This window comes from Mastomys coucha, unplaced genomic scaffold (genome assembly GCF_008632895.1).
Source record: "Mastomys coucha isolate ucsf_1 unplaced genomic scaffold, UCSF_Mcou_1 pScaffold5, whole genome shotgun sequence".
Taxonomy (NCBI): domain Eukaryota; kingdom Metazoa; phylum Chordata; class Mammalia; order Rodentia; family Muridae; genus Mastomys; species Mastomys coucha.
This window is the reverse complement of record NW_022196911.1, coordinates 105,743,415-105,755,375: the sequence shown is the minus strand read 5'-3', so window position 1 is coordinate 105,755,375 and position 11,961 is coordinate 105,743,415. Positions and strand designations below refer to the sequence as shown.

Here is an 11,961-nt window from a genome sequence, read left to right as displayed (position 1 = left end):
GCTGTGGTTGTTCTTCCCCAAGTCTCTCTGGGCAGGCTCAGGCCAGTTCGCCAACAGGGGTCCTCATTAAAGTCTTCGAATACATTGTAAAGCAAAGCTGGAAACGGGAGGCCAGACATTACAGCGGGCTGCTAACAAGAAAATCAGAACAAATTAAGACACAGCTAGGCAGTAGCCAAGCAACTTGCCGTTGCATAAATTATGCGTATTAGAATTAGGGAAAGAGCGCTGGAAAGTGCCACAGAGAGACTGCCACACTGCAGGCTGCAAGCGTGCCCAGCCTTCATTTACAAAGAATTTAGAATAGATGGCATGACTGGGCTCCCGGTGGCAACTGTCTAAATTGCTATGTGACAGGAATAAAACTACCTTCGTTTCATTCATAATTTAAAGGCTGAGGGGGGAGGGGAGGAAATAGGTTCTTAAGATCATCTGTTGTGGCGTTTGTGGGTCAAGGGGACGGGGTTGGGAGGAACTAACCCCAGAGATGGCTTAGTTAAAGAGACTGACAGTTTGGTTCAGCCTCCACATCACCTTCTCTTAAATGGGAAGATGACCTAAGAACACCGCTACACCCGGATAAATGATGCACACACTTCCTGTCCACTACAGGCAAAAGGTGGCGACTTGTGGTCCGCTGTTCTTCCCATGCCCCATTCATGAATATACAGTCTAGTTCTGTTTGCTTGTTGTTTCCAAATAAGACTCCTGGAGGCAAGTCCAGTCCTGGGTAAACCTTCTATCTCCACATTCCCACTGTGAGCATATATGCGCATGCACAATCACAAGGCATGCTGGGACAGCTCAGTGCCTCCTGGACCTCACATGGTTCTCCATCAGCAGCACCCTGGATGACACTGTCCCCTAGAAGGGACCCCACAACATGTTCCTTTGCCCTCCCTGCTAACATTTTGAGCCATTCCAAGTATTCTAGAATACACTACCCATCTGTTGATCCTGGAGTACCTTTCCCGCCTTTATCTGGTTAAGACTCGCCTTTCAGGTCTCAACATTGCTCAATTCATCTTGACTGTCACCTTAGCAGGATTTAGGGTCACCATGGAACAGAACCCTTGGCTTGTCTGTGAGGGATTTTTTAAAAAATTAGGTTAACTGAGGGTGGGAATAGCCGTCTTAAATGTGGGGGGCGTCATTCCATAGGCTGGGGTTCCAGACCGAATAAAGAGGAAGGGAGCTGAGCTAGCGCACTCTTCTCTCTTTGCTTCCTGCTGGCGGCCTCAGACTCTCTGACCCAGTGGACCATGCCCTCAAACTGTGAACCATGGCAAGAAACTCATCTTTCCATGCGGTTTGTTAGATGTTTCATCACAACCAGAAAGTAGCTGTGACAGACTTCTGCCTCCCTAGTTCTTTTTACCCAAGGGCCCTTGTCTTCCTACAGCCCCGATGTCCCTCTAAGAGTACGGAGCAAAAGAGCAGAAGCCCAGCGCAGATCCTTCCTCCCCTCTCTTGGGGGCCAACGCGTAAGGCTGTGCTAGCTTTAAGCTGCCAAGTCTGTTACATCTGGCTCATCCCGAATGCACCCCAGCGAGGGGATGGGCAGAAGTCTCTGTTCTGGATACACACCACCCTGAATTTCAAAAGGTTTTTCTTATCTTTATTGGCCATTAGGAATCTGAATCTATAAGGCGAGAGCTGATCTCATCGCTCTTGGAGACGTACTAGAATGACTGCACTCCCAAGTCTTAAAGAGAAACTCATCATAACAATTGAATGGGCATCTTTGATCTCATGCTTGGTTAAGCAGGCGTGAGACACCAAGGCCCCATTGGCTAATATTTCAGTTCCTTTTTCCTCTTTTCCGTTAGAGATTCATTACCATCTAGGTCACTGTGTCTCTCCATGTCCCCATCTATTAAACAGAGCCAAGAGGGAAAAGCTTGCATGAGGTCCTTCTTATTATCTTCCTCTCGTCTGGTCTGACGTGTGCTCGTGAGGTGACTTTTATGTCCATTTGACCTATTTACTCAAGAGCAAAGATGGAAAGCTGCCTGTCCCACAATGCTGCAAGCTCAGAGACAGAACGGAAGTAGATGTCGAAGGTCAGAGAAAAATGAGGATTACTCCCAGTGAGGGTCCTCCCACCCCTACATGTGTGTCAGCCTACAGAGGGGTTACACGGCTAAGGGCCAGAGGCTTTCTCTTCTTACCAGACAACAAGAGGTCAGACTGGCTGGCATGCTCTTTAGGTCACTATAAGCATTCACACACACACACACACACACACACACACACACACACACACACTGCCAAGGTTTCATGTCAGGAGATGGGGAGAAGGGAGAGGAGGAGGAGAGAGAGGAAGAGGGGCAAGGGAGGGAGATTGTTGAGGTGACAGGAAATGTGTTCAATTCTGAGAACAGAAATTAAACCAGGTCTTTGGCTGAATTGACAGCTCAATTCATTACTCACTGAGACCCCTTTTTAGAAACACTTCTCAAGTCCCTGAGAGCCTCTGACCTTTGAGTAGTGAAGATTGATCTTTGACGCGTGACTAAGCTACTACCCAAAACCACTAGCGGCAGTGGCATTGACTTGACCCAGAACTAAACTGGGGGCCAGTTTAAAGAGAGACACAGGAAGTAAGAGCAAGGTGCAAAGTGAGCAGGCTGCCAATCGATGCGCTTGAGTAAGCATGCGCACTACAAGCTCTCGGCTTACCCGGGTCAGCCTGGCAAACGGGAAGGGCGAAGCAGGAAAGGCACTGTGTGGGCTGGGCTGGCAAGGACGCCTCTCTCACAGTCATGGTCACACTCTTTCTCTCATAAAACCCCTGAGGGTAGGCTGTGACAATGGCCCAGGCAGTGAAATGTGTGCCCTGCAAGGGTGAGAACCTGAGGTCAGTCTGCAGCATTTGAGCCCAGCATTCATAAGGTGGATGGAGAGAACCAGCTCCTTTATAAGTTGTCTCCTGACTTCCACGTGCTTGCTTTACACAGTGGTTCTCAACCCCTTCTTAATGCTTTGACCCTTTAACACAGTTCCCCACTTTGCGGTGACCCCCAAACCGTAAGATTATGTCATTGTTACTGTAATTTTGCAGCTGCTGTGAATCGAGATGTAAACAGCGGATAAGCGACATACCTGATATTCGACGCCTGCAAGCGTTGAGGTCCACAGGCTGAGAACCCCTGCCTTAGTGTAAGTGCCCGCCTCGTGTATTTTTTTTAAAAATCAAGAAATAAAAGAATTAAAAAGGTAGACAACATTTAAGAAATGAGTCCCGTAGCCGGCATCAGCCATGGCTTAGCTGGAAGCCTGCCTTTCACGTAGTCAACACACATAACGGAAAGCCACTGACCTCATGGCAGAACGCCACCCACCTGGCCATCATCATAGGCTCAGATTAGCAGAATAACGGAGTCCCCACCAGACTGGGCTTGCACCTGGCCCACCTCTGCCCAGAGTCGGGCATGGGGGGGGTGCAGCTTGGAAAAGAGGTGACTGAGCATCTCAGGTCTCAGCTTAAATAATGATCCAGATGTCTCTTGGAGAACCCACTGGAATACTCAAGGAGAAGCTCTTAAAAATTTAGAAGCCAGGTATGTGGGGAGATCTATCTGGAGAAACTGTCTCCCTGGGGCAAGGAGGGAGGAGGGAATTCAATACATAAAACTCAAGACGGATGGCAAGCATGGCGGTGCATGTCTTTAGTCTCAGTGCTTGGGAGGTAGAGGCAGACAGAAGTCTATGAGTTCAAGGCCAGCCTGGACTACAGAACATGTTCCAGGACAGCCAGGAATGTTAGACAGAGAAATTCTGTCTTTTTATTTTTTTCTTGGTTTTTCGAGACAGGGTTTCTCTGTGTAGCCCTGGCTGTCCTGGAACTCACTCTGTAGACCAGGGAAATCCTCCTGCCTCTACTTCCCAAGTGCTGGGATGAAAGCCGTGCGCCACCACTGCCCAGCAAAATCCTGTCTTGAAACAAATAAACAATAATAATAACAATAAAATGTCACTTGACATTTTAAAAACTATGGCAGCCAGCTCCCACACACTCTATAGTGTCTGAGATATGATGGCCTTAAGCTTGCCATCTTCCTGACAAAGCTTCCAGCGAGCTGAGAGTCCAGGTGAGCCCCATGATGCCTGGCTCTAAAGTCCATCTACTGATGAGCAGATATTAATTGCTCGTCATACAGTAAGCCTTGTGTTTGCACCAGGGGTAGGGAGAAGACAAGTTACTTTTCTCTCTGAAGCCCAGAGCTAGAAAGGGCCTGTGGTGTGTGTGTGTCTGTGTGTGTCTGTGTGTATGTGTGTGTGTCTGTGTGTCTGTGTGTGTGGTGTATGTGTGGTGTGTGTATATGTGTGTGTGTGTGGTGTGTCTGTGTATGTCTGTGTGTGTCTGTGTGTATGTCTGTGTGTGTCTGTGTATGTCTGTGTGTCCGTGTGGTGTGTGTGTGTGTGTGTGTGTGTGTGTGTGTGTGGTGTGTCTGTGTGTGTCTGTGTATGTGTGTCTGTGTGTGTGTTTGTGTGTGTGTCTGTGTATGTGTGTTTGTGTGTGTCTGTGTGTCTGTGTGTGTCTGTGTGTGTCTGTGTGTATGTGTCTCTGTGTGTTTGTCTGTGTGTGTGTGTGTGTGTGGTGTGTCTGTGTGTGTCTGTGTGTATGTGTCTCTGTGTGTTTGTCTGTGTGTGTGTGTGTGTGTGTGTGTGGTGTGTCTGTGTGTGTCTGTGTATGTGTGTCTGTGTGTGTTTGTGTGTGTGTGTCTGTGTGTGTCTGTGTATGTGTGTTTGTGTGTGTCTGTGTGTCTGTGTGTGTCTGTGTGTATGTGTCTCTGTGTGTTTGTCTGTGTGTGTGTCTGTGTGTGTGTCTGTGTGTGTCTGTGTGTGTCTGTTGCTGATGCAACAAATTACAGCTGTGCGGCTTGAAGCACCAGTGCAGGAAGCCAGAGATTTTAAATGACATCTCGGCAGGGTTGGTTTCTTCTGGAAGCTCACTTCCAGGTTTGAAAACCCACCAGTCACTGGAACTTGGGAACCCACCAATCCCGAGCGCAAAGTTCAACTAATCCCTGGGCTCACCCTAAACTCAGAACTTGAAATCCCACCAATGCCTACCTTGTAAAACTCCACCCCCAAGAAACCCTACGTGAGGTCTGCCTCCAGTTCAGTTCCTTCCCCATTTGTACCTAAGCAGAGGCAGCCACGCCCTTGTGTCTTTCCCCGTAACTCTCATGTGAGGCTTGCTGTGCAGTGGGACTCTGTGGCACTCTTTGATTCCTGGTTGCCAGGATACCTGTCCTTTCAGAGCTGCTACACTTTCCCTCTCAGAACTGTAACACTTACACTGGGTAGATGTGAATTTGGAAAGGGGGTGGGGGGGCTGCTATTTAACATAACCCATATAGTCAGCTATGGAAAGACTCATCATGTAGAGCTTCAAGGGTGGAGAACACCTGACATATGGAGAACTGAAACTTAAATGGTGAGCAGCACTCGAAACAGGAAATAGACAGGAAGTGCCCACCACACAGGTCAGTAAAGGGAGGCTCACCTAAGCAGGTGACAACTGAAGCCAGCCACAATTTGGAGAGGCAGAGGAGAAAAACAGTTTGTGGGGTGTTTTATGGGGTTTGGGTTTTTAATGCCTCTGAGTGATTGGAAGAGGGAAAGCTCCAAGTTCTGGAATGTCTGAGGCAGAAACTCTAAGGAGATGTTCCCCAGGCTGTCCCTAGCAGCTAGCATGAACCATTCCCACTGAGCCAAATGTAGGTTGTTTTACAAAACACAAACAGGATCCATGCTGGCCAACCATGCCCCTGCATCCAACTAGACCAACAAAAACTGACTGAAAGAAAGTCTGGGGGACTCAAAGGAGTCTGCAAGCTCTGACACTTGCTCTCCATCTAAGTGAGGAAAGGATCTGGGATTTGAATGAGACTTTGCAATGGCTGCCCTGTAAACACTAGACCTGTCAGACACATACGAGTTCCCTTTTGTTGTCCCTTAGACATAGGCCATCCTATGATTGAGCATCCTTCTCCTCTGGACTCCACAAAACCCACAGTGTGAGCACAGGTGTAACCTGACTGTCTACTTTCCTCTACCTGTCTTCCCTTTTGGAAAGTAACTAGGGGGCAGGGAATTTTGTCTTGTCTACTTCCAAATTCTCAATGCCTAACCTACATACATCTTACCAAGTAAATGGCCGGATGGGTGGAGTGGGTGGATATGTGGATTGATGGATGGACAGATGACAAATGGATGATGGGTAAATGAATGGATGGATTCGTGGATGGATGATTGATTGGAGGATGAAAGGATGATGGGCAGAGAGATGAACTCAGGACATACAGATGGATGATAGGAAATTAAGAATGGACATGGGCAGATGTCTGTATGATGCTATACCAGGTTCAAATACAACAAATCAATAAAGTAATGAAAGTGACATAGACTCATCACCTGCTGGAGATCAGGGTTTATCAGGGCTGGAGAGATGGCTCATCAGGTAAGAATGCTTGTTGCCCTTAAAGGAGGCCTGGGTTCAATTCCCAGTGCCCACATGTTGGCTTATCTGTGATGCCAGTTCCTTGGGGTCCAACAGACATGCATGCACATGATGCACATATATGCACACAGGCAAAACAAACTTACAGAGTAAAGCAAATAAATCTTTAAAAAGAAAAAAGTACTTACACTTTCTGCACCCCCAACAAAAACTGAAATGATAAAAAGCTTCGATACTGTCTGCACCCCCAACAAAAACTGAAATGACGAAAAGCTTCGCTTGGCATTCTCAAGACTTACCGCATTCCTTCAGAAGCCATCTTGTCAAGATTGATGGTGTCCTTGGTTTCTGCCCAGTTTGCTCCCAGGTCACCCCATCCCATGTCATCAGCCAGAATGATCACAATGTTTGGTTTGGGGGCTTTTGTTTTCCCGCTGATAGAGAAATCCACGAGAGGGTAGAAAAATCCAGAAAAAGCCATGCCAACCAGCGAAACCTTTAGAAAGAGCCAGCCCATGGTAGGACACACAGACTCCTGTTGTCTAGGTTAAGTGATAACTGACCACCACTATGAATTGCTCGAAGAGTTTTCTCTTTGTTCACCTTCAGTGCAGGAAGTCACCAAGGAGTCCAGTTGTCAAGAACATGCTGGTGTTAGTAATGACTACGGGGATGGTAGGGGCTACAGAAATAAGGTCCCCGTATGGAATCCTAACCCAGGAATGTGTCATCCCTAAGTTGAGTTGGTCCCCTCAAGATGTTTTTTTCTCATCACAGCTTAATAAGATTGACTGGCTGGGTGCAGCATTCAGACATCAATGTCAATAACCACTCTTGGCCACTTAGCAAAGAGGTGACCCTCTGCACTCAGGGAGGCGAAGGCCACAACGCAAGCCTCGCATCTGCTTAGGACGGGATACAGTCTCACATCTGCAGAACACCTGGATGTTCTAGAAGCCACAGTCAGCCCCCAAAGGAGTTTCTGAGTCCCAGATGGTGGAGGTTTCTCTAAGGTTTCCTGAAGGAACACAAACTGACAAGAAACCAGAGTTGGAACAGCCAGGTCTGTGGTGTTTCACTCGGTAGCTTGGGAAAATAATCACTTCTCCATGCCAACAGATGTTTTCCTTCTTCTCCGGGTGTTTAACTGGCTCACCAGTTTCGTCCCCCTGGAAAACAGGAATGGCAATAATATTTGCAATGGACCTATAGTAACAGGGTTGGCAGTAACATTAGAGATGACTCCTTGGCAATTCACACATGCTATAAATGAAGATAACTAAGCCCCCAGTACCCTGGACCAGCTAGCTCCCAGTGTACTAACCCTCCCGGAGTGCCTCCCCCATCCCTACCACCACAAATGATCAAACTCATTGAGAATTTTAAAAGAAAGAGCTTTAAAAAAAAAAAAAAGTCCCATGATCAAGACACAATCATTTAGAATGGCCATGTTATGACCTAAATGTTTCTGCAAGAAATTCTTGGCATGAATTAATCCAGGAGACTGAAGTTATAACTCTGTTCATAGAGTGCTTGCCTAGCTTATTCAAAGCCCTAGGTTCGATCCCCCAACACCTCAAAAACCAGGTGTGGTTAGTGTTTGACTGTCGTACCAGCACTTGTGACATAGAGACAAGAGGACCAGAAGTTTAAAGTAATTCCCAGCTACTCCAAGACCAGCCTGGGACACATAAGATGCTATCTCAAAGCAAACAAACAGCCTCCCCCAGAGAAATTAATTTGGGTAAAAAAATAAAAAAGACTTGTGAAAACAAATTTTATAATAGATGTAGGTGGAGGATACAAGTTATCTCTGTAGAATGCTTTCTATTTTTCTGTGTTTGTAATTTTCATAATTAAATGCTGGCCCCCAAATCCCAAAGAATAAATAGAAACATGTCTTTGTACATTCTAATCATGACATTTTTAGTAAAAAAATCTAGGACTGGAAGGTGTCGTTCATTGCGATTTAGCACACACAAGATGCACAAGGCATTGCTGTCAAACACCATTTAGCCAAAGATGCCCATACATGGGTGTGCACATGAATAGCAAGTTCAGAGCTAGGGATATAGCTCAGGTTGCTTAGCAGTCACACTCAGAAAGCCCTGGGTTCAATACTCAGCATTCCATAAACTGTGCATGGCCACATGTATCCAGGATCCCAGCACTCTGCAGGTGGGAGTGGGGCAGAAAGATCTGAAGTTCAAGGTCATCCTCTACTACATAGCCAGTTGAAGACCAGCCAGAGACCTACTCTCAAAAAACAAAGACAAAGCAGCAAATTCAGCAGGAAGGCTGGGACCATTTTCTGTTCATTGGACTGATTTTTCAAGACAGGATCTCATGTGGCCCAAACTCAATACACAGCCCAGGAAGACCCTGAATTCCTGCTCCTCCTCCTCCTTCTGTTTCTCTCGCTCTGGGACTGCAGGTGTGAGCCGTCACACCTGGCTTTGAGATAGGAACTTGAGCAAGCTCCCAGGTGAGAACTACACCCCTTGTCCTTGGTTCACTCTTGGAAGAGTAAGATGTTGGGGGATAAAAATATCACTCAAGGCCTAGAAGAAAAAGGAAACTGTGTGGCCTAACTGGACATGACTCAGTTCCGGTGGGCAAACCTGAAAGCGAAGGGTGTCAGACTTAAGTTCTGAGACAGGAGGTCAGATGTCCAGCTGGAGGGGGCAAATAGAGCTGAGAATACAGTCGAGTCACTCCTTGTTTACTTAAAGGCTCTAAACCTGGAAGGTGACACGGTGTTGAAATGCTAGAGCAAATAACAGCCTTCCACCCCTGGAAGATTAATCAAAGAACCAATCTGCAGTGGATAAAATCGCTAGAGGCTGAAGCTCTTTCACATGCTATTTCTTCTAATAAAAAAATGTTTGGTTTTTTTTTTTCAAATTCTGTCTCTCTGTGAGCCATACATAGTGGTGTGTTTCTTTGAATCCAGGCACCTGGGAGGCGGATGCAGGTAGATCTCTAATGACTTTGGGGCCAGGCTGGTCTCTAGCAAACTCTAGGCCAGCCTGGACTACAAAGTGAGATCCCCATCTCAAAAAGAAATAATGATTAGTTACACGTTTCCGTGCCTATGTTCGTCCGCACAAACCGTGGAGCTCACATGTGGAGGCCAGAGGACAATTGCAGGAATGAAGTCTCTCCTTCCATCCAGTGGGTCCCAGGGATCAAACTCAGGCAGTTAGGCTCGGTGGCAAGCTCCTTTTACCCACTGAGCCAATTCCCACAGTCAGACATTGTGACCAGCTAACCCCACCGTTAGCTTCAACGGATGGGAATTCTAGAAGATCTCGATGAAAAGCAAACGCATGAACAGAGTCATCCTCATTCAAGATAAACAGAAGTCCCATCTGGAGGCCCACGAGCCGACTGTTTGGAAATGCAAACTCTTCCATTTCCCAAAAGGGCTTACTTCACACTTGATTATTCAAGTGGTATTCACTGATCTTGAGATCCCAAAGACTTCTCCCTTTCTGGAAGACTCTTGCATAAGGAGGGTGCTTAATAAGTACTTGTTCACCTGCTGGTTAATCCCCGGCCTCCTCCTCCTGGCTTCTACCCATGAGCCACAGCCCCCGGAGACTTTCCTTCTTAAAGCTGTTTGGCTTAAGGCATTAGTATGGCCTCATTTCTGGTCAATAATCCATCTCTGGATGACCTGACCTTACAAGAATTCCAGGGGGGGAAATTCATTTAAGAAGGAAGCTAAAATTAAAGTGGAAATCAAAATAGATTTGTTTTCTTTCGGAGTTCCATGGCAAGGCATTCTTTTGAGGATTTTTGAAAGGAGGCGTTAATGCAGCACTTTGAATCTTCATAGAATAGAAATGAGGTCACTTAGCCACCAGACTACTGCAGAATTCTTCACATCCATACTTCCAAGGGGACATTTCAGCCCTTTCTGTTCATTTACTTTCTTTAACCAAAGGGAAGACACAAAGTAGTTGGTCAAAAGGTGGACTTGAACCACAAGGCTTCAGAGAAGACTCATACTGAAATTCTACATATCTTTGTTCTAAAGAAAATGGCCCCCGTGTATTGCTCTGGGACGTGATCTGATGTCACTTTCCCAACTCGGTCTTTATGAATGATTCTCTTTCAGGAAGGAGGGGCTAGAGAGACCACCGAAGTGACTGAGAGAGCTCTGATGGTAAAGTGCTTGCTATGAAAGTGTGAGGACACGAGTTCAAATCCAGAACCCACACAAAGATCAGTGTGGTGCCGAGGGCTGCTCCTCCCAGCACACAGGTCCCTGAGGCTTTCTGGCCAGCCAGCCTAACCAAATTATCAAGTTCCAGGCGGGTGAAAGCCCTTGCCTCATAAAACAAGGTCGTTAGTGTCCTGAGGAAAGCCATCTGAGGTTAAACTCTGCTCTTGGCACACATGTGCCGTCACAGACAGACACACGCCACATAAATGTGCACACGGAAAAGGGAAAAGGGGCAGGCACAGGCATGGAGCTCTCCTCCCAACAGTGCCCGCAAGGGAGGCGTCTTCGACAAACTAAGCATTCACTCTTCTCTCCACGTCAGTGGAAGGTACTGGGCCACTCATCTCTCTACACGTCACAAAATTAAGGCCACCTACTCCAGGGATAGATCCTGGCTGAGCAGGCGTCATCAACTCTACTTCCCTAGGCAGTAGAGACAAACCTCAGCCACCAATCCACTTCCCCAGCAACTCACGTTCTCTCTACCCATGACTCGGTTGGTTGGTTGGATGGGATTCTAGAGGTTGAACACAGGCCCCTCACGCATGCTAAGCAGGTGCTATTCCATCACCTACCCTTCCCCCACCCCCCAGCCCCTGAGCCTGGCTATAAGGCAAGGTTGCTAGGTGTGTTAAAGGTCAGCTTTCCCCCATGAACAGGCTCTCGGCCGAGAGGCGTGCATGCTCTAAGGCGATCTGCAGATGTGAACAGTGCCTGAGTAACTTCGGCCTGGATGTCCACTCCATCACCTGACCCTGGCTTCCCACAGCCCTCCCTGTGGCCAAGCATCCTCCTAGAGAACCTTGAAAACAGCTGAAACAACAAGGAGGTTGGACAGACCTTTCTGGCTCGGGGCTCTGTTGGTTTTCCAGAAACGAAGCTTTTTCGGATGAACGGAGGCCAAGAAAGACAAAGGAGAAAGGAGAAGTCAGTGTCTGATTGCAGAGTCCTGTTGTTTGTTTTGCCAGCCAACTCAGGGCATGGCCTATTCACTGGCAAGGGGCCAGGAGTCACATGGGGACTTACCAGGAGGGGCCTTGGGCACCAGCTGTCCACATGAGGTCAAGGGTGGTTCTCCCAGGCACTCGATCATTGGCTCGCCACATGTGTGCTAGCGCTTTAACCTAGGTACCGTGCACGCAGCCATGAATGAAACAGACAAAAATCCCTACCTTGTGCACCACTTTGGTTTGTTCAAGGGAGGGGAACAGGGAGAAAAGTAAAACAGAGGAGCTGTGGAAACTGAAGCAAGAAAGGT

At 47.4% G+C, this 11,961-nt stretch overlaps 1 protein-coding gene across 9 annotated transcripts in view; it reads right to left on the bottom strand.

The window, feature by feature from the left end:
• The window catches only part of Arsg (arylsulfatase G), a 145,477-nt gene that overhangs the window by 87,702 nt on the left and 45,814 nt on the right, over positions 1-11,961 (bottom strand). For 6 of the 9 annotated variants that reach the window (XM_031354545.1, XM_031354548.1, XM_031354549.1 and 3 more), the window contains one exon: positions 6,772-7,641. In XM_031354545.1, the coding sequence (XP_031210405.1) occupies positions 6,772-6,989 (218 nt within the window). In that variant the 5' untranslated portion in view covers positions 6,990-7,641. The other 3 variants (XM_031354543.1, XM_031354542.1, XM_031354546.1) reach the window with 3 other exon arrangements.